The sequence below is a fragment of the Cetorhinus maximus genome, chromosome 8 (genome assembly GCF_964194155.1).
Source record: "Cetorhinus maximus chromosome 8, sCetMax3.hap1.1, whole genome shotgun sequence".
NCBI classification, from domain to species: domain Eukaryota; kingdom Metazoa; phylum Chordata; class Chondrichthyes; order Lamniformes; family Cetorhinidae; genus Cetorhinus; species Cetorhinus maximus.
In genome coordinates, this window is record NC_135886.1 from 82,201,966 (window position 1) to 82,227,750 (window position 25,785).

At 42.4% G+C, this 25,785-nt stretch overlaps 1 protein-coding gene across 6 annotated transcripts in view; it reads right to left on the bottom strand.

The window, feature by feature from the left end:
* Positions 1–18,776: 18,776 nt before the first annotated feature.
* pla2g12a (phospholipase A2, group XIIA) overlaps positions 18,777–25,785 on the bottom strand; it is a 28,130-nt gene continuing 21,121 nt past the window's right edge. For all 6 annotated transcript variants that reach the window (XM_078547203.1, XM_078547201.1, XM_078547200.1 and 3 more), the window contains 3 exons: positions 24,858–24,934; positions 22,106–22,271; positions 18,777–19,098 (listed from right to left, as the gene is read on the bottom strand). In XM_078547203.1, coding sequence (XP_078403329.1) covers positions 18,980–19,098; positions 22,106–22,271; positions 24,858–24,934 — 362 coding nt within the window. In that variant the 3' untranslated portion in view covers positions 18,777–18,979. The remainder of the gene's footprint in view (positions 19,099–22,105; positions 22,272–24,857; positions 24,935–25,785) is intronic.

Here is a 25,785-nt window from a genome sequence, read left to right on the forward strand (position 1 = left end):
GGAGAGAGAGGGGAGGGGGGAGAGAGGGGAGGGGGGAGGGGTGGGTAGAGGGGGTGGGTAGAGGGGGTGGGAGGGAGAGAGGTGGGAGGGAGAGAGGGGGAGAGGGGGGAGTGAGAGAGGGATGGTGGGGGAGGGAGAGAGGGGTGGTGGGAGGGGGGAGAGGGGTGGTGGGAGGAGGGAGGGGGGGGACGGGGTGGGGGAGGGGGAAGGGGGAGGGGAGGGGGAGGGATGGGGGGAGGGGGAGGGAGGAGGTGGGGGAGAGAGAGGATGGGGAGGGGGGAGAGAGAGAGGATGGGGAGGGGGGGGAGAGAGAGGATGGGGGGGGGGAAGAGAGAGGATGGGGAGGGGGGGGAAGAGAGAGGATGGGGAGGGGGGGGAGAGAGAGGATGGGGAGGGGGGGGAGAGAGAGGATGGGGAGGGGGGGAGAGAGAGGATGGGGAGGGGGGGAGAGAGAGGATGGGGAGGGGGGGAGAGAGAGGATGGGGAGGGGGGGAGAGAGAGAGGATGGGGAGGGGGGGGAGAGAGAGGATGGGGAGGGGGGGGAGAGAGAGGATGGGGAGGGGGGGAGAGAGAGGATGGGGAGGGGGGAGAGAGAGGATGGGGAGGGGGGGGAGAGAGGATGGGGAGGGGGGGGAGAGAGAGGATGGGGAGGGGGGAGAGAGAGAGGATGGGGAGGGGGGGGGAGAGAGAGGATGGGGAGGGGGGGGGGAGAGAGAGGATGGGGAGGGGGGGGGGGAGAGAGAGGATGGGGAGGGGGGGGGAGAGAGGATGGGGAGGGGGGGGGGGAGAGAGAGGATGGGGAGGGGGGGGAGAGAGAGGATGGGGAGGGGGGGAGAGAGAGGATGGGGAGAGGGGGGGAGAGAGAGGATGGGGAGGGGGGGAGAGAGAGGATGGGGAGGGTGGGGAGAGAGAGGATGGGGAGGGGGGGAGAGAGAGGATGGGGAGGGGGAGGAGAGAGAGGATGGGGAGGGGGGGGAGAGAGAGGATGGGGGGGGGGAGAGAGGGGAGGGGGAGGGTGGGTGGAGGGAGGAGGGAGAGGAAGGGGGATGGAGAGGGAGGAGGGGGAGAGGGAGGTGGGAGAGGGGGGGAGGGGGAGAGAGAGGGGGAGGGGAAGAGGGAGGGGGGGAGAGGAGTGGGGAGGGGAGGGGAGTGGGGAGGGGAGGGGGGAGAGAGGGGGGGGGAGGGGAGGGGGAGAGGGGAGAGAACGAAGGAGGGGGAGAGGGAGAGAGACGGGAGGGGGGAGAGAGAGGGGAGGGGGGGAGAGAAGAGGGAGAGAGGGGGGAGGGGTGGGTAGAGGGGGTGGGAGGGGGGAGGGGGGGACAGAAGAGGGAGAGGGGGGAGGGGTGGGTAGAGGGGGTGGGAGGGGGGAGGGAGAGAGGGGTGGTGGGAGGGGGGGGAGAGGGGTGGTGGGAGGGGGGGAGAGGGGTGGTGGGAGGGGGGAGGGTGTGGTGGGAGGGGGGAGGGGGTGGTGGGAGAGGGGGAGGGTGGGGGGAAAACCGGAGGGGAGGGAGAGGAGGAGGAGAGGGTGGGGGAGAACCGGAGGGGAGGCTGTCTGGTGGTGGGGGAGGGGGGGAGGTTGTCCGGCAGGAGGAAGGGGTGCAGAGAGGGAGTAAGGGTTGAGGAAGAAGTAACAGTGGAGAAAGGAGTCAGAAAGTGGGTAGCAGTAAGGCTGGAGGAAGAAGTGAGGCTAGAGGAAAAGGTAAGTCTGGAGGAAGGAGTCAGGGGGGTGAGACTAAGGATGGCTGAAGAGGTAAGGTTGGAGGAAGGAGTCACAACGGGGAAGGAACTAAGGGGGCAGTCTGATGGGGGAAAGGGGTTCCGGGGGGGAAGAGGTGTGGAGGGGAAATGGTTTGCAGAGGGGGAAAGGGGTGGGTATGTGCAGGTGAACATGCATGGGAGGGGTCTGATGGGTCCAGGTCTGCCTCCTGGGAGCAAACTGAGGGTGGGCATGGTTTGGAGGAAGGGTGAGAATGACCGAGAGCAGAGTGAGGTGGTAAGGTGGGAGGGTGAGGGTTCAACGACAGCAATAAAAGGCACGGTGAGGTTGGTGGGGACCCGGAGGCAGACACAGACCCTGGGGGTGGAAAGGAGGAGGTCGGGGAAGTGAATGTGGATTGGATTGGGATTTTCAGGAAGGAAGGGAATGTGCACGTTCACCTGGACATCCCCGAAGGAAAAGGGTTGTGGCTGGTAGGTAACAGAGGGGAAGTGGAAGGTGAAGCTGGGGGTCAACTGTGATAGGGGAGAGGAAATGGGTGACTGAGGGAGGGTGAAGGACGGGGGAACAAAAGTAAAACTGAATTAGCACCATTCTGTCCAAATCGAAAGTGAAACGAGTGGCATGGTGGGCAAGATCACATGCTGCATGAGAGTGTGATCATTGGGTGGACAGAGATGCAGCTCAGCTCAGATGGACAACTGAAAGTGAACTCCAGCAGGCAGCATTCAAAATGCTCAGGACATTGAGATGAGTGTGAAACGTGAAGGATCCGCATGCCTGGGAGAGTGTTTGCACAAGGCTCCGAAAGGCCCTGCCACACGCACTTTTCCCTCCAGAATCATTTGTGGGCCGGCTACCCCCTCTGTGGTGACGTGTCTTTAGGGCTGCTTATTTCCAGCTCTTCACTGGAGGTAGAGTTCTCTTGGCTGCAGATGAGGACATGGATGGAGTTGAGGGACTGGCTGGCTGAGGGTGTCAGTCTCTTGGCAGAGTTCCCTGTGAACCAAAGTAGAGAAAAGTAGTGCATGGCAGCAGAGTCAAAAGCAGGAGAGAGAGCACTCAGTTGTGTTGAGGGAGGGATGATGTGGTGCAGGATCCTCAGGTGGCTGTTCGCTGCCAACCTCACCTTTACCACAGACAGGGTCCACATCCTCACCAGTCAGCAAGATGGCATGCTCCTCGAAGTGAGTGAGGGGCCTAATCTGGGCCACTTCATCCCCGGTCTGGGATCTCTCCCTGCTGATGTAAGCAGGTTTCTTCTGCATTGAAACAGATGGGTGGAAACAGATGGAGAGAGTGTGAGCAGGATGCATGGCACTGCATGGAATGTTTGTAAGGTGAGCAGAGCCATGGACTGAAATGAGGATGTGAGTTCGAGAGGATATGAGCCTGATGGAGATGTGAAGGTGTGTATGAGAGTTAGTGGTGTTGTCCCTTGAGGTGTGAGATCCCTGTGGATGTGTGATGGGTTTGTGAGTGTGAGAGTTGAAAGTGATGAGTGAGTTAACCTGGCGAAACAAATCATTAATCCTGTAGCAGCATTGGGTGGCTGTGCTCTTTTGCAGGGCATTGGTGCTGACCACCGCCTCCCAAGCCTGATTAATAACATCGCTGTCCATCCTGAGGCCAGAACCATTGCGGCGGGCCTCCACTGCATCCAAAAGGCGTTCCAGTGACACGTCATTAAACCTGGGGGCTGCAGTCTTTTTGCCTTTCATGGACATCTTCCCTGCAGTAGTCGTGGGCTGGAAACACTGAGATGTGTGTATGCGGCAGGACTTTAAATATGGCACCCATTGCTCGCCCACCATCAAAACTGCGTGTTCCCCGAGAATGCGTAAATAATGTGGAGGGATTAGGATGATTCAGCATGAAAACCCGCCATCGCAGTCGGCATGTAAAACATCATTTTACCCACCCGCTGCCGCACAGTGCAAATCTGGGACGATTCCGCCCTCTACTGGCTCCCCTTTATCCACAGCACATGTTACTCCTGTAAAGAACTCCAATAAATTGGTTAAATATGATTTCCCTATCACAAAACCATGCTGACTCTTCCTGATCACCTTGTGTTTTTCTAAATGCCCAGCTATAACCTCTTTAATGGTCGATTCTAACACCTTCCCCACGACAGACGTTAACAGTTAACTGGCCTATAGTTTCCTGTTTTCTACCTCCCTCCCTTCTTGGATAGAGGGTTTATATTTGCTACTTTCCAGTCTGATGGAACCTTTCCACTAACTAGGGAATTTTGGAAAATTAACACCAATGCCTCTACTACCTCATTAGCCACCTCTTTTAAGACCCTAGGATGAAGTCCATAAGGACCTGGAGACTCGTCAGCCTGCAGCTCCATCAGTTTCCACAGTACCGCTTCCCTCCTGTAATTTCACCAAGTTCCTCTCTTCCCTCCACCTCCTGATTTATAGTTATTACTAGAATGTTTTTTTTATATTCTCTATAGTGAACTTAGAAACAAAATATTTATTGATTTCATCTGCCATTTCATTATTATCTACTATTAATTCCCCATTTTCACTCTCTAGAGGACTAACACTCTATTTACCTATTCTTTTCCTGTTAAATACCTGTAGAAAGTCTCGCTATCCATTTTTACTTTTCTAGCCAGCTTCCTCTCATACTCTAGTTTCTTTCTCCTGATTAACCTTTTTGTCATTCTCTGCTGTTCATCTGACCTGCCATTCATCTTTGCGCAGTTATATGCTTTTTCCTTAAGTTTAGAGCTTTCCCTAACTTCTTTAGTTAACAATGGATGGTGGGTCCTCCCTTTAGAATTTTTATTTATAGTAGGAATATAATTATTCTGAGTATTCTGAAAAATCCCCTTAAATGGCTGACAATGCTTCTCTATTGATCTACCTCTTAGCCTAGTGTCCCAATTAACTTCAGCTACCTCAGCTTTCATGTCCTCATAGTTGTCCTTATTTAGGTTTAAAATTCTAGACTTAGACCCGCTCTTCTCCCTTCCATACATACATACATATAATTATAATATATTATAATTATATTATGATCACTGCTACCTAGGGGTGCCTTTACCCTGAAGTCATTGATTAACCCTGTCACATTACACAATGCCAAGTTGGGTCTCTGGTTGGTTCCAAAACGTGCTGCTCTAAGAAACTATCTTGAAAGCATTCCATGAACTCCTCATCCAGGCTACGTGGACCTTCACAGACCTGTGTGAAGTTGTACTACATAGCAATCCAAAAATGAAGCCCTCAAAATTAAGGTTGAAGCTATATGATGGCACTATACTCATACTGAGAGAACAAATTTGTCTGAAAGCCCAATACAATGGCAAGAAGGAAGTTCTAGAGTTCCAGATCATAGATGAGATGCAATGGCCACTCAGCTGAAGCAAATCTAAAACTTGGACTGGTAACCCTGAACACGCTAGCAGGGTAGCAAAAGACCCCAGAGAAAGGGCAGCAAAAGACACCAGAAACAGGGGAACAGAAAATCCCAGAGAGAGGAAAGCAAAAGACTCCAGAGTGAGTGAGACAGAAGACCCCAGAGAGAGAGGCAATATTCAAGTAAACCACAAAATGGTTGCCGACCATGTCAGCACAATGAAATGGACAAGCCGAAGGTAAATGAAGCAGTTCTACAGGAAAATGTTCACATTAGAGCTGAACTGGAAGCTTTGAAGCACAAGATTCAAGCTGAGTATTGTTACGACCCACTCCCAGGTGAGGTTCCATAAAGTTGTTGATCCAGGTGAGACCCCTCAATTTGTCACCATCTGGCTGGGACACCCCAAAATTGTTATTCCCTGGGCAAGGGGGGAGTGAACTAGCTCAATGTCACTATTCAGCACCCCCCCTCCGGCCCTTGTTAATCTAAAAAGGATCCTTTTCGCAGATACCTTTTCCCAGACCCAATAGTTCTGGTTTTGAAGGAGCCAATTCGATCAGACTTTCTTGAGTTAAAGGTTAAGAGTAAGTTTATTAACTACTAAAGGCAAGAAAGGATAAAACACATGCATGTACAGATATACAGGTTAAAAGTAAGAATTTAGCTCAAAGTAAGTGAATATATATTATATATATATATATATATATAAGGTATACGGAACAGTCCTTGACTTGTGGGGAGTAGGTGATTGAGTGTTGCAGCCATTGCGATTCGAGATTCCAGTAGAATTGACTCTGGTAGACGAATAGTCGGTATTGAGGTTCCAGTAGTGTTGAATTTGGTAGAGAGGGAGAGAGATCAGGATACCTGCAAAATGGCGATTTGCAGGGGTAGTGTGTGTGGCTGTTAGTTTTGAGTCAAATTTCTAGCACTTTCTCTCAGAACACCCACCATCAGGCAGACACTTGGGTAGCTTTTCAGCTCACTTTTAACCCCTTCTTTGTATATTACAAGTGGGAAACAAATTCACAAACCTGTCTGGGCATTGCTCACAGGATTTCTTGACGAAATGATACTCATCTCTCATTATCTCTACCTTGTCTGGCAACAGGGTGGGGTTCCATTACCTCTTAGGGAGTCACCCTGCAGCATTTCAGCCAGTGGCTTGTGTGCATTTTAAAACTCAAGTCTTATTTTTAAAGTCCAATATTTCCAGACGTAATTCGGTATTCTTCTTTCATTATCATGACAGTATATACCGTCGAAAACGCACGATAAACTGAAGTCTTCAATGAGCCAAGCTGTGTGAGATCTGAACGAACAAATTTCAGAGACAACACAAAGGTACTAGGAGGAAATAATGATTCTCAATTCCACGGTTGGCAAAACAATGTGGGAGTTGGAAAAACTCAACCACATGTACAGCCAGGCAGGCAGAAACGGCACACAAAGAAGTTGCGATCCTGAAAGACTCCTTGAAAAATTTATATGTAGCTATGGAAAAACTGAGGAGCTAAAAAGGATGTTGAAAATGTGAAATCTTCCAGATTCAACAAGAAGCAGCAGTCCGACATGATCTGGAAGTCATCAAACCAGCAGAGACTGACTAGTAGAACAAACAGTTGTTACTGCCTGAGAACAGTGGGTGTATAGTGGGTACCTTGGGTAACTCTTAGTTGCATATGATCGTGCACGCAAATGTGTCTTCTGTTTGTTAGGAAAAAGGAGGATGTTTGTATCTTTGTTTGGAATGAAAAGGGGGATGTTTGGGTTAGAAATGCAATCCATTCTACATGCCCTATCTGGCTTGCCATTGTCATGTGACCTCTACCATGAGGCAGCTCTCTGGAGGCTTGAGCTTAGTTCAATAAAGACCTACAATGAGAAAGCACTGAGAAGCTCTGCTGTATTTAATTACAAAACAGGCCTCACCAATTCCCTGTAAGACTTCTTCACCTACATATATGCCAAACAATATTAACAAAAGCTAACATTTGCTTAACTATTTGCCTTGCTAATTGCTTGCTGAACCTGCATGTTAACTTTCTGTGATTCATGTACGAGGACATCCAGATACCTCTGGATGCAAACATTTCCCAATCCCTCACCATTCAAAAAATATACTGCTTTTTCAATTTTTCCTACCAAAAAGTGTATAACTTTACACTTTACTACCTTGCATTCCATCTGCCATGTTCTTGCCCACTCATCCAACCTGTCTATATACCTCTGCAGCCTCTGTGCATCCTCCTCTCTGCTTATTTTTCCACCTAGCTTTGTATCGGCAGCAAACTTGGATATGTTACACTCAGTCCCCTCATCCTAAGTCATCATTATAAATTACAAATAGCTGAGGCCCAAGCATTGATCTTTGCATATGCTACTAGTTACAACTAGTTCATTGCATCATATTGTGAATTTTTTTTGACTTAATTTCTGATTTTAAGTAATTAAGCCTCTTACAGTTGTTCCTTTGAGAATGTTTTAGTTTGGGGCCACGTTTAACTAAGCTTGATAGCAGACAGAACTGAAAGGTATATCCTGGAGCTCATGGCCTGAATTTTCAGCTTGACAGGCGGGCACGATCAGCAGGCCCTGGATCGGCCGTGAAACGGACCACGATCAGCCCACGACTGTAATTTCACACTAGCTGGTAAATTAACGACCCGCTGGTGTGAAATGTGTGCTGAAAAGCTCAGCGCTGCTGGGGTGGAGGTGGGAAGAGGGCGGGTGATGACATCAATGCTGGCATTGGCCAGTGCTGACAGAAAGCTCCCTGAAGGCAGAGAGCTACCTCAGGGAGCTGAAGACCTGAAAAAGCAAAAATAAAGGTTTCAGAAACTGAAAAAAAAGTGTCCATGCATCCTAATGAATCACCTGAAAATTTAGCTAATGAAAATGCTGTCCATAGAAATTTATATATATATTATTTCATCACTTCCTCCACCCTCAACTTCCTCTCAACCAGTAACCTACTCTGAGGTAGTCCTGTATATTCTTCCTGAAGGCACTCAATCCTGACTGTTTCCCCCACTCTTATATGCCATGAACACTGAAGTTGGCTGTGATATCCTTCCTCAGTGTTGCCCCTGCAGTTTAGGAATCTCAACACAGACAACAGATGGAACTGAGGGCTTCTTGTGTGGCTGAATCATACTCAAAAGTGCATTTATTTACTGGCCTTCTTACTCATTGTTAAAAATTGCATGTTTTTGCATCTTGTGAACCACCTCCCATATTGCATTCCTAATTGTAGCCATCCACTGTAGACGCTTCCCCACAAGGAAAAAGCAAGGACTCTTTTGTAGTAAATTGAGACTAGCCAATACTATACTATCAGTAAGCTGAAAATCAAGCTAATTGCTTTAGATTCTGATGATTTATGTTAATTTTGTCAACTTTAGAAACTATTAATAACAAGAGTTGCTGACACAAGCCTTCTAAATCATAAAAAGCACAATTTATAAAACTAATTAAATTGATTTTTGAATTCTCGTAATAATTTGATAAATGCATTTTGGAATATGAAATTTCCTCTGTTTTTGAATCATCCACTTACTGCAAACGAGAACTTCTGTTAAGCTGCCTAGTGGGTAAACTCATGTAATCGAAAATGGTATTTCAGCAAAACCAGAGCTTGTTGAGAACTGGACTCCCACTAAAATGGTCCAAAAGGTGAATCTTCCCTTTTTTAAACTTGTGTTTCATGCCGCAATACCAGGTACTGTTCAAAATGACTTAGCCAATAGGATTTTACGCATGGGGTGTGTAGTATATTTAAACTAGACAGATTTATTATTGAAATATAGCATAGAAAAAACACTTATTGGGTAAATGTAGGATTATGTTGTGCTTGGCAATAAGCTAAAAACTGAAAGGAGAATTTTTTAAAAATAACAAAATTTAATAACATCAATCCTTTATTATTTGGTTGTGTACAATAAACGTGTGCTTATGCCTACTTCAATGCCAGCTTCCTTCCAATCTGAAATAGTCATTAATACTCAATTTCAGAGCTCAGGGAGAGTCTTTTCTATAACTACTTTAGTGGAACAGATAATGCGCTGCAAATCGTTTCCCCTTTAGTACATCTGCTACACAATACTTGATGGGCCAAAAATTGCTGGGAATGTAACGACAAGTTTAATCCACACACCATTATTAGTGTGTAAATAACCCAACAATTTCCTGCAAAGTAGAGATACCTTGTATGTTGCAAATCAAGAGCCTTGTCACAAATTGCTGGATGATTTGTACCGCTACCCCATTAGCCTCATAAAAATAGCAGCACACCATCGACCTCCAAGAGCTTTTTAAAAATATTGCATTTGTGCTGTTGGAACAAATTCACCAAAAAAAGTTAATCCTGATACTTCACAGAATTGCTATAGCACAAGAAAGAAGCCATTTAGCCCATTTTGACTCTCTGAATGAGTAACTTAACGTTGGCATTCCCTTGCGTTCTCCACGTAACGCAGCACATTCTTCCTTTTCAGATAACTATCTAATTCCCTTTTGAATGTCTTGATTGAATCTACCTGCACTGTACTCTTGCAGCATATTCCAGATCCTACACTCACGCGAGTTTTTCCTCATGTCGCCATTGTTTCTTTTGCCAATTTCCTTAAATCTGTGCCCTCTCATTCTCGATCTTTTCACGAGACAGAGCAGTTTTTCTCTCTATATTCTGTCCAGACCCCTCATGATTTTGAATACCTCTAACAAATCTCCACTCAGCCTTCTCTTCTCCAAGGGAAATAGTCCCATCTTCTCCAGCCTATCTTCGTAACTCAAGTTCCTCATCCCTGGAACAACTCTTATGAATCTCTTCTGCATTCTCTCCAATGCCTTCACATCTTTCCTAACTTGTGGCACCCAAACTGGAGGCAATACTCCATTTCAGGCCGAACCAATATTTTATACAAGTTTAACATAACCTCCTTGCTCTTGTACTCTATGCCCCAAATAATAAAGCCTAGGATACTGTATGCTTTATTAACCACATTCTCAACCTTTCCTGCTGCATTCAATGACTTATGCACGCACATAACTAGGTCTCTCTGCTCCTTCACCTCCTTTAGAACTGCACCCTTTATTTTATATTCTCTCTCCACCTTCTTCCTACCAAAATGAATCAGTGCACACCTATCTGCTTTGAATTTCATCTGCCACTTGTCCACCCTTTCCAGCAACTATGTAATTTGAATTTCAACACTACCCTCCTCACAGTTAGAACCATAGAAAAGTTACAGCACAGAAGGAGGCCATTTGGTCCATCTTGTCCATGCCAGCCTGAGGACACCCAGGTGCCCTTTCTAATCCCACCTTCCTGCACCCGGCCCATAGCCCTACAGCTTACAGCACTTAAGGTGCAGATCCAGATACTTTTAAAAAGAGTTTAGAGTTTCTGCCTCTACCACCAACTTGGGCAGCGAATTCCACACACCCACTACCCTCTGCATAAAAAAGTTCTTCCTCATGTCCCCCCTACACCTTCTGTCACTTATCTTGAATCTATGTCCCTGGTTCTAGAATTCTCCACCAAGGGAAACAATTTTATCCTGTCCACTCTATCTATTCCCCTCATAATTTTGTACACCTCAATCAAGTCACCTCTCAGCCTTTGTTCTAAGGAAAATAACCCCAACCTATCCAATCTCTCCTCGTAGCTACACTTTTCTAACCCTGGCAACATTCTTGTAAGCCTCCTCTACACTCTCTCCAGAGCTATTAAGTCCTTCCTGTAATGTGGTGACCAGAACTGCACACAATACTCCAGTTGTGGCCTCACCAGTGTTTTTTACAATTCCAACATTATAGCCTTACTTTTATATTCTATACCTCTGCCAATGAAGGAGAGCATTCCATATGCCTTCTTTACAACCTTGTCTGGTTGAACTGCTGCCTTCAGGGACTGTGTACACAATGCTTTCAAGTTTCATCTCATTTGCAAACTTTGGAGTATGTTCTATACACCAAGGTCCAGGTAATTAATATATATCAGTAAGATTAAAGTCTCAACACTGATCCCTGGGGACTCCACTACAAACCTTCCTCCGATCTGAAAATCATCCATTAACCACTACACTCCTGTTTCCTATCACTCAACTAATTTCATTTCCATGATGCTACTGTCCCTTTTATTCCAAGAGCTCTAACTTTGGTCACAAGTCTGTTGTGCAGCACTGTATAAAATGCCTTTTGAGAGTCCATGTACACCACATCTACAACTTTACCCTCAGCAACCTTCACTGCTACCCCTTCAACAAACTCCAGCAAGTTGGTTAAAAATGATTTTCCCTTAACTCCGTGCTGGCTTTCCTTAATTAACCTGCATGAGTCCAAGTGACTATTAATTTTGTCCCAAATGATTGTTTCCAGGAGCTCCACTATCATCGAAGTTAAACTGACAGACCTGTAGTTACTGAGCTTATCTTTGCACACTTTTTTGAACAAGGGTGTAACATTGACAATTGCTAGTCGTCTGGCACCATCCCTGAGTTTAAAGAAGACTAGAAAATTACAGTCAGTGCCGCCACAATTTCCACTCTCACTTCCTTCAGTGTTCTTGGATGCATCTCATCCAGTCCTGGTATTTTTAAAAAATTATTCTTCCATGAGATGGCAAGGCCAGTATTTGTTGCCCATCCCTAATTGTCCTCGAACTGAGTGGCTTGCTATACAACTACAGAGAGCAGTTATGAGTAAACCACATGGCTATGGATCTGGAGTCACATGTAGGCCAGATCAGGTAAGGATGGCAGATTTCCTTCCCTAAAGGACATCAGTGAATCAGATGGGTTTTTACAACAATCGGTAATAGTTTCATGGTCACCATTACTGAGACTAGCCTTCAGTTCCAAATTTATTAATTGAATTTAAATTGCATCAGTTCCAATGGTGGGATTTTAACCCGTGCCCCACAGTATTAGCCTGGATCTCTGGATTATTAGTTCAGTAACATTACCACTATGCCACTGTCTCCCCTTTAAGTACACACAGCCTATCCAATACATCCTCCTTAACATTTTTAAATCCTTCTAGTGTATTAATTACCTCCTCTTTCATCATGACCTGTGCAGCAGCATCTTCAGTAAAGACAGATGCTTCACCTCATTGGTACATTTGTGTAATTCATAAGGCTTAAATTACCAAATTGTAATGTACATAAACTTAGTGATAAAAAGTCTTAATTTTAATTTGTATGTATTTTTATGATTCGTGAATTTTGAGGTATGTTGTTAAGAAAGTCTTAAAGTTGGCATCTCGTTAAGTGCCAAATACCGTGACGTAACTTTACGAAAGAACACATGGGTTCTTTGGGGTTGAGCTGAAGTTATAGCTAGGACACATTTGCATATTTGGGTACCAGTGAGTCTAGCTTAGCAATAAAGAAAAGTCAAACCTACAATGCGGATTGGCCAGGAAGATGGCCTGAGGGCTAGATGTTCTAGGGCCTCTAGTAAAAGATACAAGTTATAGTTTAGCATTTTGCAGTAAGAAGGGACGTCAAGACTGCAAAGCTGATTGGCTAGAAGCACGGTCTTGGGCCTAGAATGTTCCGAAGACCGCTGGTTAGATTTATGTGACGAAAGTATAATAATTTTCATAATATTTTATGGTTCATTGTGAAGTAGGTTTATGGGGGTAAGTAGAGTTGGGTCTGTCTGTGTGATTTAATTATATTTGGAGTCAAGTAGACTGCAAGTTTGAAATTATCGAAAGAAGCTATATGCTTAACATGCTAATGAGTAAACATGGATGCTGGCTTAGCATGTAAGGTGTAAAGGGAATTTGCATTTTTAGATAAATGAAGGGATTTGGATTTCAAAGGGACCTTAGTTTGTTTACAACTAGCCAGATAAGCAAGGCTAAAGTGTGTTTATTTTTCTCAAAGGTTACTGACAATATTGGCAAAATGAAAGTTTCATATTATGAGAAAGATACAGTTTCAAAGACATATGGAACAATAGAATTTATATATTAAAAAGAGAGAAACATATATAAAGGAGAATGAAATGCTATATGTAAGGAAGGCCATGTAAGATCTAACAGGAGTGTGTGAAATAGCCTTAATGAAGCCTCCAGCCATGTGTGCATAAGTCTGCTATATAACAGAACTGAAGTTGGGCAAAAGCCATTTGCAATTCCACTGTCAAGTGGGTACTATGTTAACTTAATGGTTCTGTTTTAAATCTAAAATCTATTTGGGATCGTTGCCTTAAAGCAGGTGTAACTGGGGGTCAGGTTAATTAGGTATTTTAGGAGTTATTATAGCAGTAATTGTAGTCTTATGTGCTTGAAAGCTTTTATTTTGTTAAAAAATACTTTTATTTTTTTAAATCTCTAAGGGTCTTGGTGGACTTATTACTTCTGAATTCAGTGCCCACATTTTCTCGTTATAAATACCAATTGCAAAACCGTTGTGATAGTGCAACCAAGTTTCCCTTGTGGATTTGGTCTGCCTGGCACACATCATCTGCCATGTCATAACAGATACAAATTAAGGTTAGATTGTTGTGGGGATGCTAGGAGTGCTCTTCCCATTGGTCAAAAATTGCAAAAGAAAGAGTTAGAAGTTAGTTGCGTTGATCCAGGTGCACAAAGCTACCTGCCAAAAGAGTATAAAAATAGGGATGCTGAGGTCTTTATACTTGCCAAGGGTTAGCATTTGTCACAGGACACTTGTTGGGGGGCATTTATCGCAAGATAGGATTAGGGCATTTGCTAGGAAGTTAGCATTTGTGTAGGGCATTGCCAGTTGATAGGAATTCGTCATGGGCTGAGGGGTTGCCTTAAGAACCCAGTATTAAGCTTAGTTAGTAGTTAAACCAACTGTCACAGGGCTGAGGATTGCTATAAGAATCCAGTATTAAAGATCAGTTAATCCAGTATAGATGGGATGCCAGGGTTAAAGTAATTGCAGACAGAGCATGTGAGTGAGAGTGCATGCAAGAGAGAGAGTGTGAGCAAGAGCACGAGAGAACACACTCAGCAGGCAGTTGTGAAGTATGTAGGTTCAGCAGTTCAGACAGACAAGCAGTTTTAGCTGTTGAGGTAAACTGGCAAGTTATGGGTTGGAAAAGGATCCATTAAGGTTGAAGCTTGTATCTATATTAGAGTTGAGTTGGCTAAACTGGAATCTCGAAGGACATGGTGAGTCAACAGACCAGGTTCAAGGAACTAAGAGAAGACTCCAGAAGTCTCAGGATCTATGGGAAACAGAACAATACATATTGAATTTGTGTATCGTGCCATGCCTTGACTAATGAAAAGTATCAATTTTTATTATCCAATAAATCTTGTTAATTTGAATTCTAAATTAGAAAATGTCCTTTTTGCCAATATGGTTATTCCTCAACAAGAACTTTCTTACCCTGGGGTTTAGTATAGAGTCCAAATCCCTATACAATTAATTCATTTAATAGTTTCGCTATGCCCCTTGCCTCCACATGTAAATCCCCCTTTTGGACCCTAATCAATCCTACTCCACCTTTTACAACCCTTTTACTATTTAAATGCATATAGAAGACTTTGGGATTATTTTTTGTTAGCTGCTAGTCTCTTCTTGTGCTCTTTGTTCTTATTTGCTTTTTCACTTCCCCTCTGAACCTTCTGTATTCAGCCTGCTTTTCAGTTGTATTATCCACCTGACATCTGTCATAGGCACACTTTTTCAACTTTATCTTAATCTCTTTATCTTTCATCATTCAGGAAGCTCTGGATTTGTTTCCCCTTCCTTTCCATGGGAATATACCTTGACTGTGCCTGAATTCTCTCTTCTTTGGAATCATAGGCTGGCAGGAAAAACGGTACCTGAACAGTGGACTACCTTCAAAGTAATGACATAAGGACCTTTTTAAATGAAAAGATTTATGCTTCTGCAATGCCAGTGAACCTACCCAACCAGAAAGACAACAATATAAACTATAGCATCTCATTCCTGCAGGTATTTAAAAAAAAACTTCTTTGGACTTCTCTGTTCCAATGTTTCTTTTTCTCTCTTTCTGTATCCGATTTGACTCTAATGCAACCCATTTCCTTCTCCATCACTACTGTTTCTTTCTCTATCCTTAAATCTCATTGGTTAAGGCGGCAGTCTGTTAATTCCATTATTCACAAAGGTCCCAGATGCCCTATCAACCTCACATGCCATTATTAGCTTGCACTTTAGAAATTTTCAGGGTAACAAATTTTCAGATTGAAAGGTGAGGAAAAAAATGACGTCACGAGATTTCCCTGTTCAGCAAATTTTCGACTAATATTTCCATGCTTGGTAAACCCAAATGGTGCAAAGGAAATGCACTCTAATATTGAGGCATATACAGCAGAACAATTTGAATCAAACTGTAGAGTAACATAAACTCAGGTGGGGAAATGTAAGATTCTACAACTGGCCTCAGAATCTCTCAAAACAATGAGTATAAAAATCATTGGACATTGTGGGAAAATAATCTGTGCAATGGATTGTAAGAAATTGCCTTGAAGCGTTATCTGAATAATAAAAAGATTGCTTAAAAATTCCCATGATATTAAAAAAACATGGCATCTTTTTGAACTATTTCTTTATAAATGTTAATATTTGATACACAAAATAGAAACGCTACTATTTCAGAATTATATTTAAAGAACAAATAAACAGAAGTCTATTAATAAATTAAGTACATTCCTCATGACTTTCAACATCTTCCCATAACATGATTTCGCCTTCTATACTGCACCCCACAATTGCCCACTTCGCTGAGACATCATGCGTTCCCAGTTCTCTATCACAGATCAGATGGTGGGCAAAATGGCCTCCACACAAAACAAACAATGGGCTTGAACCACAAACCCAGAATAGCATTCTCTATTGCACTGGTGTAACATTTCCATTTATCACACCAGCTATCTTTGTTGCCTGAATGGAATCACTAATTTAGTATAAATGGATGTCAACTTATGGACAGTTTTGAGCTGTAAACTTATGGCCACTGGAAACTGGGTTGAGACTACCTGAGTTTCTGTCACAATAGATACTTATAGTTAATTGACTTTTGCACTGGAGTTAAACCCAAGTGCAAAAAGTAAAAGAACAGCAAGTAAACTAACCAACACCCAATCCCTGAATTTCAGGCACCTGCAACCTCTTTCCAGTTATCCCTGGTCTTTACTTTCCTTGTTACAGATATCACTGTAAAGATAGGACTCATGCATGGAGGTAGAGAGGAGACTTCAGTAAAGAAATATTTCATGTTGCACTGGAAAATGGCAGGTTGAAATATCAAAGTAACATGGCACATTTTTAAGACTGGTTAATTTTCTATGCAGAATGTCAACTGTAGCTCCCAGCTCACTTTAAGCAGCTAAAGGGGAGAGAAAATATTTCTGGTGAGAAAGAAAGCCAATTGTTTGTGCCACAAAGGTTGGAGAGGAGGGTGCAATTCTTTAAACGCTGCAGCATTCAATAGGACCAGTTACTCAGTTAGCTAGATGGCTATCCTGTAGTTCAGAATTAACACCAACAGCATGGGTTTGATTCCTATTCCAGCTCAAGTAGACTTAGGACCTACCTCCTTGTCCTGCCCCGACAGTGGAAGCCATCACTTACAAAATTAGATTGTCCTACGAGGAACAATTAAATAGACTGGCCCTTCATTCTCTTGAGTTTAGAAGAATGAGAGGTGATCTCAGTCAAACATACAAAATTCTTACAGGGCTCGACAGGGTAGATGCTAGAAGGATGTTTCCCCTGGCTGGGGTGTCTAGAAGCAGGGGATAGAGTCTCAAAATAAGGGGCAGGTCATTTAGGACTGAGATGAGGAGGAATTTCTTCAGTTAGAAGGTGGTGAATCTTTGAAATTCTCTGCCCCAGAGGGCTGTGGAGTCTCAGTCGTTGAGTATGTTCAAGACTGGAGATCGATACATTTTTACATATTAAAAACATCAAGGGATGTGGGCATAGTGTAGGAAAATGGTGTTGAAGTAGATGATCAGCCATTATCTCATTGAATGGTGGAACGGACTCAAAGGGCTGAATGGCCTCCTCCTGCTCCTATTGCTTACATTGTGTTCTTAAAAACTGCCAAAAACTCAGGAAGGAGCATCAGACGGTAATCAGCCACAAGAGCTCAATATTCAAAAGCAGTAATGTATCGACCAAGATTTAACTTTTCAAAAGGCCAATTAGAAAAGATAGTCTGTTTCAAGATAAATTTGTGTAACAAAATAAAAATCTAAAAGAATTCAGCTGGGCTGGTGCTTCAGTGTATCACTGAAAACAGCAAATGTTCTAGGTACTGTCTTTCCATTGAGGACAAGGCTCCTTCTACCAGTCCACATGGCTGTAAAGATTCCATGGTTCTTTTTGAACAGCAATGGAATTCTCCTGGTGTCCTGGTCAAAGTTCATCCCTCACGCTGAAAACTGATCAACTGCTGATTTATCTTATTGTTGTTTGTGGGATAGGACTGTGTGCCAAAGTTGCTCCCATATTTGCCTACGTAAAAAGTGACTTCCAAAATAATTACTTCGTTGTGAAATATTTTGTCCTGAAAATGTGAAAGGTACTATATAATTTAAAGTTCTTTAATACAAATTCTTCATTAAAGAAATGGAAATTTGAGGCTCTCAATCTATCAAATGGAAAGTTAAAATTGCAATTACTCTCTGGGGCAAGGAACATGGGAACGGTTAGCAAGATAGTTCTAAACCTGCATTAGATATGTAAACATATTAAATTCAGATAACGTTTCCTTTAAAGATGCATTTTTCTCAGTTCTGATTTCCAGCAGTATGCTCACCAGCATTCACTTGATGATCTGGGCTGCTTACCAATGTCTATTCTTCCTACTGTCACAATTTATGTCACAGCTAGTTAGAATACTAGTCTTCAAATGCTTGGGATACCAAGCCAACACAGAAAATACTGAAAATACCCAGCAGGTCAAACAAAATCTGAGAAGAGAGAAAAACAGTTAACATTTCAGGTCATCGGTCCAATGTCAGGTCAACAACTTGAAACATTAACTCTTTTTTCTATCTCCACAGATGCTGCCTGACCTGCTGAGTGTCTCTGACGTTTTCTGTTTTTATTCCAGATTTCCAGTAACTGCAGTATCAAGCCATGTTTGTCAGCCTGATAACAGTTCTACTTATATGATAAAATAAAAACAAAGTACTGCTATGTTGGAAATCTGAAATTAAAACAGAATGTGCTGGAAATACTCAGCAGGTCTGGAAGCATCTGTGGAGAGAAAAACAAGAGTTGAATATGACTCTTCTTCAGAACTGAAGACTCATTAACTCTGTTTCTCTCTCTACTTGATTTAAATGTGCCTTACATCATACAAGATTAACTGGATCTACGCTCCCATTTAAAATAAATTAAATCAATCTATTTGCAATTTCTGCACTTCTTTGGGCACCACAACCCAGCATCATTTCTAATTAAGTCATGTGACAGCTGTCACTCAGTAACCTGCCACTAGGTGGTGCATGAGCATGGTCAGTTAACTCATTTGATTTTTCTTCCCTAATGGTTTGGCATGGGGTGGGACAGAGAAAATTCTTCTTTACCATTTTTGCTGAGCTCCATATCTGAAGAGAAAATGGAATTCAGTGTATGAGCATGAACCTAGAGCCTTTAAAAACACAGCATAGTACACTGGGGCTTAAAACAACATGTCAGACAATGTGCAATAATTCACATCTCAATTTATGTAAATAGTTATAAGAACATAGAAAATCATATGAAAATCTTCAAAACCGAATCTGTTAGAGAATTTTATACATGTTATGCATTACTCCATAATTAAAAGTCCCCTGAGAAAACTAGAATTTTTCAGCTCCATAGGGAAAGGCACTTCTTCTATAAAAGATTTGTTTTTCTTAATCTTCACATCAGAGGTCAATTTTTTCCTCATATGCACACTTGCATGAGGCCCGCTGGCTCTCCAGGTAGGGTTTACATCCCAAATGCATAACGGCATTGAAAAGCAATTCTACAGCATGATCACAAGCTACAAAAAAAATAGAAAAATAAAGTTAGGTTTATTCCTTAGAAGCAACTAACATTAAATAAAAACACTTGTTATTAAATGGGCAAAAAGTAGTGGATTCTACTGTCATTGTATGATCAGGATTTTAAATAATTATATCTAGTTACAGCTCAAAGTTCTCATGTGGACTTGTTCTTGGCACAACTTTCCAAATTTTAGCACAGTAATATAATTGGTTAAAAAATTAAATATATTGTGCTGCATATTGTAATATCATAATGAAAAGAATATTCTGCTTTTTCACTCTGAAATTACTACACTGCCTGCCGTGCTACTGTAAAGCACCTGGACCAAAAGTCTTGATGCTCTTGACCCATATGCCACACTTGCGAAATTAATTTTACAACCACCCCACAAAACTGAATTAATTCAATATCAAAAACAACATTTCTTCTCATGATAGCCTTGTCTCTATCTGACAGATGAACTTGCCCCATTAATTTGAATTTAGCGAACACAGCTATAAGTGCCTGATACATTGTGAAATTCAGCATACACAAACTTTGATATACCTCACTAAACCTTACTTGGGCATACATTGTGTAACATCTTTTAAACTTCTTCATCTTCATCTGTTGTGAAACCATGTTTTATATCAAAAAACTATTTTTGAATTTACTGACTGGAAATCCCTAATTGAATGTTTTTTTACAAAGGCTAAAGCCACATTCCAGTGACTTGGGATCACAGTTAAAGATGGCTTCACATTTGCATCACTGTACCTGCTGCACTCCAAAACCACTGAAATGAGACAACCTGTCTGCAAAGCTGCACCAGGAACAATGGCCTTGGAGTTGTATGAATGAAGGCCAATTAGCAAAGCATCCAGATATTCAAACTGGGTAGAGACAGACCATTAGACATAATCACTTGAACAAATGGACCCTGGCTGAGATGGATTCTGAGATGATTTAATTAAGTTACAGCTGGAATACACAAGGCAGGACCATATTTGGGACATTGGGCATCTGGAGAGAGGATCATGTGACAAGCCAACCCTGTGTGTGTTTAATCAATTTTTTTTCTGCAGAACAGGACAAGCAACTGAGATGCTGAAGGAGCAAGACCCTGAGTGTGTTCCGTCTCTCTCTCTCTCGATTTCCATCTAACGTGCAAGTTTCGAACCCTGTCTGCTTTTGACTCACCAAGTACCTCAGGCAAAGATTTTTAAAAACTCAACCCGCAGCTATCTTCGGAAGAACAGATAAATTATCCATCTACAGCTTTAAACTGCCTTGGTGCTAAAACCAGCAGGACTGAGTGAAAGCAGCAGGACCAAGTTCAGCCTGAAGCCAGCCAAGTTACCAACTTCAAGATCCTTATACCCCTTTAATTTTACTGGACTTTAAATTGCTTAATCTATCCTCATACTCTATAATCTATTGGCGTGTGTGCACGCACCTGTGCGTGTGTGTTTAAGCTGAAGCATTTTTATTATTTTTCTTAGCCTGGGTTAACTAAAATAAAAACCATCCTATCTTCTTTTCAAAAGCAGAAGGAAACCTGTCTGATTGTGTCTTTCATGGTCACAGCGCGTAATAGCTAAGCACTCTCAGAATTTTTTAAAAACCTGTTACGGTCAAACGAGGAGTGGGAAATGAGGAGAGCCATTCGAACCCTCCTCACCTGGCCATATCATCCCTGGTGTAAACATTTCATAGATGACTCCTTAAGACTCATTTTAAATTATGCTCTTTTCTTTGCATTCCATTGTCAAAAGGATGCATAAGGCACCCTCCTGAAAATTGAATTCTTAAGGACCATCATCAATATCACCCTGTAACCAATCACTAGAATGAAAGTGACAGAAGATCTGCTCTTCAATGTTCTTCCCTCTAGTCTAAAGTCCAGAGGTCTGACTGAGATTAGGAGTACAGTAAATGGATTCCCAAGAGAAAACCAATGCCTCCCCCAGAAATGTTATTGTTACTAAACTATATTTTAAGAGTATATCACTCCCCTCTCACACTGAAGCCGGGGGGGGGACTTAAAAAACAAGTCAATTCTATTAAAGGAAAAGCTTGTCTTGGAAATCATTAATTCAGTTTCTTTACTGATTGACAGCAACACCATTCTCACCTGCTGTATACACATCAGCGCAATTGTTGTCACAGCATTACATCAACAAGTACTGCAACCATAGGACTATTTTACTGAGTTAGATTATTTTTAAAATTGTTAGACACAAAGATATTAATTTTATAGCACAGTATCTAAATTGCAGTAAGCTCTCAAGTTAATTCACAGAGGGTTTCAACTTTGTGATATTAAAGCAAAACATCCTGAGGAGTGAGATTTCAATCTGGGAAACCCTCCCTAGAGGTAAAGATTTGGCAGAAGGATCGCCTACCCAATAATGTATTTTTCTTATTTTGTGTTGCAACATGACAGCTTTGTGCAGTTCCATGTTGGGTGCCTTGGTTGGAAAAGACTCACTGTGATCATGGTGGTGTGGTCTGGTCAGGCCACACCTTGAATACTTCATTCAGTTCCATTTTGCAAGAAGTAAGGGATTGTTTTTCTCTCTCTCGAAACACTGGCATCAATGCAGAGAAAAGCCACAAGGCTGATCAGAGGGCAGGGGGAGGGAATGCATTCAAACTAAAACAGTCATTTTGGGACTGATGTTAGGAAATTCTCCACATTACAAATTGAACAGTGTATATAAGATTGCCAGATAAAGTAGCAGAACCAAAACCTGAAATCACCTTGGACATCAATCCTCATGCTGATATGCAAATATAAAGTACAGTATGAGCAAGAAATGAGTCCCAGTCCAAGTCAGGAAGTTACCAGCACTGGATGGAGGGGAACACCAGATAAACCACTGTTCCATAAAATTGCAGTTGATGCTTCAATGTACAGCACCAAAGCATTTGCAGCCCTTTGCTGGGATTCCATATGAATGGCGTAAACACGTCATAACCACCTGAAAACAGTGAACATCAAATGGTTTACCTGGACTTACCTTGTACAGTTGAATCCATTCCTAATGTTTTCTGTACATTTCTGCAGATTGCGGACAAGCAATGCTGAAACACTTCATCACAGTCCTGTTTAGTATTACCACAAGTATCATAACAACGATCATGCTGATTGCAGCATTTCGTCATAGAAGGGATTCCCACGTCCAGCTATTTACAAAAATAGACATAAATGTGATTGAGAGCTGGGTAGCAATCTCATGATAAAATTTGCAGTCAACACTAAAAATGGAGAGTGTTGGCCTTCATTATATTCTGGTACCATGATACTCCAAAAGCTGATCATAGGCAATGCCTGATGGTTAGAAGCACCATACATGCCAGACAGCTGTTGTGAAATAAAAAGATAGCACAGACGAATTTATATATTTTTTTATTTATTTAGCTGGTGCAGCCATTAGACCCTCACGCCTCTTAATTTCTGCTCCACCCTTAGGCCTGGCCTACACAATTTTTGTGCCGCTGGCATGGACAGTGCCCACATGGCCAGGAAGTGGAGCCAGAGCATTTTGTGCAAGTACAAAGCTGTGTTGAAAGCCAAAGCAAAGCACTCTGGGTGAGAACAGAAGACCAAGGCCAAGAGTCTGTCCTGGAAAGGAGGGATATGCTAATCTAGCTGGGGGGCTGAGTAGAATAAAGCTAATTGGTCAGCAAGACAGAAGCAGGACAGACTTCTCAGCCTGTGTGTAACTTGTGTTGAATCCCTGGAGCCAGGAACTAGAGAGAGATCAGAGAGAGTGAGAGCAACAGCCTGATTTTTGCATCGGCAGTACCAGGGTGGTGAATTTGCAGCGCAATGTAAAAACCAATTTCATCATCTGCTACATGCTACATGGCTGCCAGGGACCAATTGGTTTCTGGAAGAGGAATGGAAGCATGGTCAAGAAATGTGAACAATAAAAGGCAATAGGCGAATGGGCCATATAGAGGGGCAGAAGGAGATGGATGTAGATAGATAGATGCGGCAATTTTCTCTGCTCCTCAGTGCAGCCTCTTGTTAGCATTTGGTTCTATGGATACTAGAAATCCTTCAACATATTGCCCAAGCACTCATTCTTTATGTATGAGCCCTGTCAGTTATACAACCAGGGAGGGATGACAGCTGACTTTGATCCCCAATTCTATTCTCCCCATTTTCAAGTAAAAGTTACTAAACAGTAATCAGAAACTGGAGCCCTGGCTTCTCAGAACCCACTTCATGCTCCACAAGCTCCAAGTTCAATTGTAGCAAACTCAGCAGAAATGCAAATCTTAAATCTGGGGCATTCTGATGTGTATGGATCAGGGTGATGCTTTTTACAGGGGCCTTCCTTAACATTTTATTTATGGAAATGTCAGACATGATTTTTGTGTGATCCTTTTCTTAAGAATGTTCCTTTAATTGATCTTTGTCTTTGCTCACAGCTTAACTTTAACTTGCCATTCTTTCTCTTCCCCTTCCCCATGTCAGGGTTTCATTCCTCCTTTTCCATACTCTCCTCCACACCCCCACCACCCAAAACAAGTAAAGTTGGCAGTCTTGCCATCTCTAACTAAAACATTTTACAACCAGCTGAGTTGCCTCCTTCCCCCATTCTCTATTGATTCCTGTGAGGAAGAAGTTTGCCCAGATAATTTGGTCAAGTCTTTGAACTTCCCTTTACAACAAACTGTCTTTATGTAGTACCTTTAACATAACCAAATGACCAGGGTTTTCACATGACATCAGGAATAGAAAAATTAGGAAAGTTGACTAACAGCACAGAAAGATAAATTTGAGGAGGCCTTTAATGATCAAGAAAGTTGTAGGCAGAGATTTAGTGAGGGAACACCACAGAGACAACAGAAATGTTATCAAATAACAGAAATGATATCAAATGAAGAATGTGGACTGATGGAGGGAATAGAGGATACTAACGGCCTAGAGCTGGATGACCACAGTCCATTCAATGGGACACAGAAACTAGAGGAAGCCCCATGGAAGAACCTATACAGGAGCATAAGAACTTTAACTTATATGCACTGGGAAACAGGGAGCTGGTGGAGCAAAGTAGAGATAGAGCGATGAGTAATGTGGCAGCACACGAGCAGTAGGGCTGTGAGCTGAGCTATGAGTCAGGGGGGCAGATATTCAATAAGAACGAGCCTGATGACACAAAAACATGCATAAAGGTTTCAGCAATAGGTTAAAAACAACTGACAATGAAGATGTGTTGGTTTAAGGTAAATCTGATATTTTCACTTAGTCAAAACATGAACAGGAAAATCCACTTAGATGATAGCACAATGCTGGAGTATGTATCAAAATCACTGCTAAGAAATTGGAAATCACAAATTAATTTACTTTTATTTCCAGGTATCTTGCCTTAAATACAAAATTATTTCCTTTAAATCAAGTACTGTAAACAAAAAATACTCCCAATATTTAGCATGCATAATAACTAATGACTGTCAGTAACACAACAACAGAGGCTTAAGGGAAAAATGAAATTTGCATTCATGACTTTTAGCAAATTGAGTATTGTGCTGATCTTTAAATTTCAACCCAAAAGATATACAGCTATTTTCAACCTACTGACTTTGCAGTTATGCAACACTCTCCTGCCTATCATGGGAATAATTAAGGAAATATTCTGTTCAGCCAATTTATATTGTTTATTAGCAAAGCTACTGCAGCATTTCATTTAATATTATTGAACTTTAATGAAGTTGGTAAGACACAAGATGCAAATGCTTGACAGACAAAGTACTCCTTACATGAACTCCAAACATAGGGGAGCCACATCCATTGGGTGGTGGGGGCTTATACGCGGAACGAGGAACTGGCTTGGATCCTGCAAGGAATAATAAAAGTTTAATGCATTCAATTCCCTCCAGACAGCCAAAAGCAACAGTCCCAATTGCCTTTCCTTGTTGACCGCTATAACACCTTGATTATAGGAGTGGTACCAAAGGATTGCAAATGTTACATACTGTTCAAAAAAGGGGAAGGGATAAAACTGGTCACTGATCAATAAGTCTGGCATGAGTGGTTGAAAAAAATATTCATTGTCAAGGAGAAAATTAATTCTCACATGGAGAAGCATGGTTTAATAAGGAACAGCCAGTACCAGTTCATTAAAAGCAAATTGTGTCTGACTAAGATTATCGAGTTAATTGATGAAGTAACAGAGAGATGCCTAATGAGGCTAGTGCAGTAGATGTTGTATGTATGGACTTTCAAAATGCATCTGATAAAATATCACATAACAGACTTATTCAGGAAACAGAAGCACAAGGCATTGAAGGGACTGTGGTAACTTCGTACATAATTGAAGCACAGAATAGTGAAGAACAGAGGTTTCTCTGATTGAAGTATGGGGTGAGGCCCCCCAAGGATCAGCATTAGGACCAAAGTTTTGCTTGTTATATATAAATGACCTGGACTTGGGTGTAAGGAGTACAATTTTGAAGTTTGCAGATGATACAAAACTTGGCAACATAATAAATAGTGTCAAAGATAACAGATTTCCGACACACATATACATGTGAAATGGGTAGACAAATGGCGGGTGCAATTTAATGCAGAATAAATGTGAAGTGATGCACTTTGGGAGGAAAATGGACAGGCAGTATGACCGATGTGGAGCTGGAGCAAGAGCAGAGTGACCTGTAGCTGCATATTCACAAATCTTTGAGGACAAGT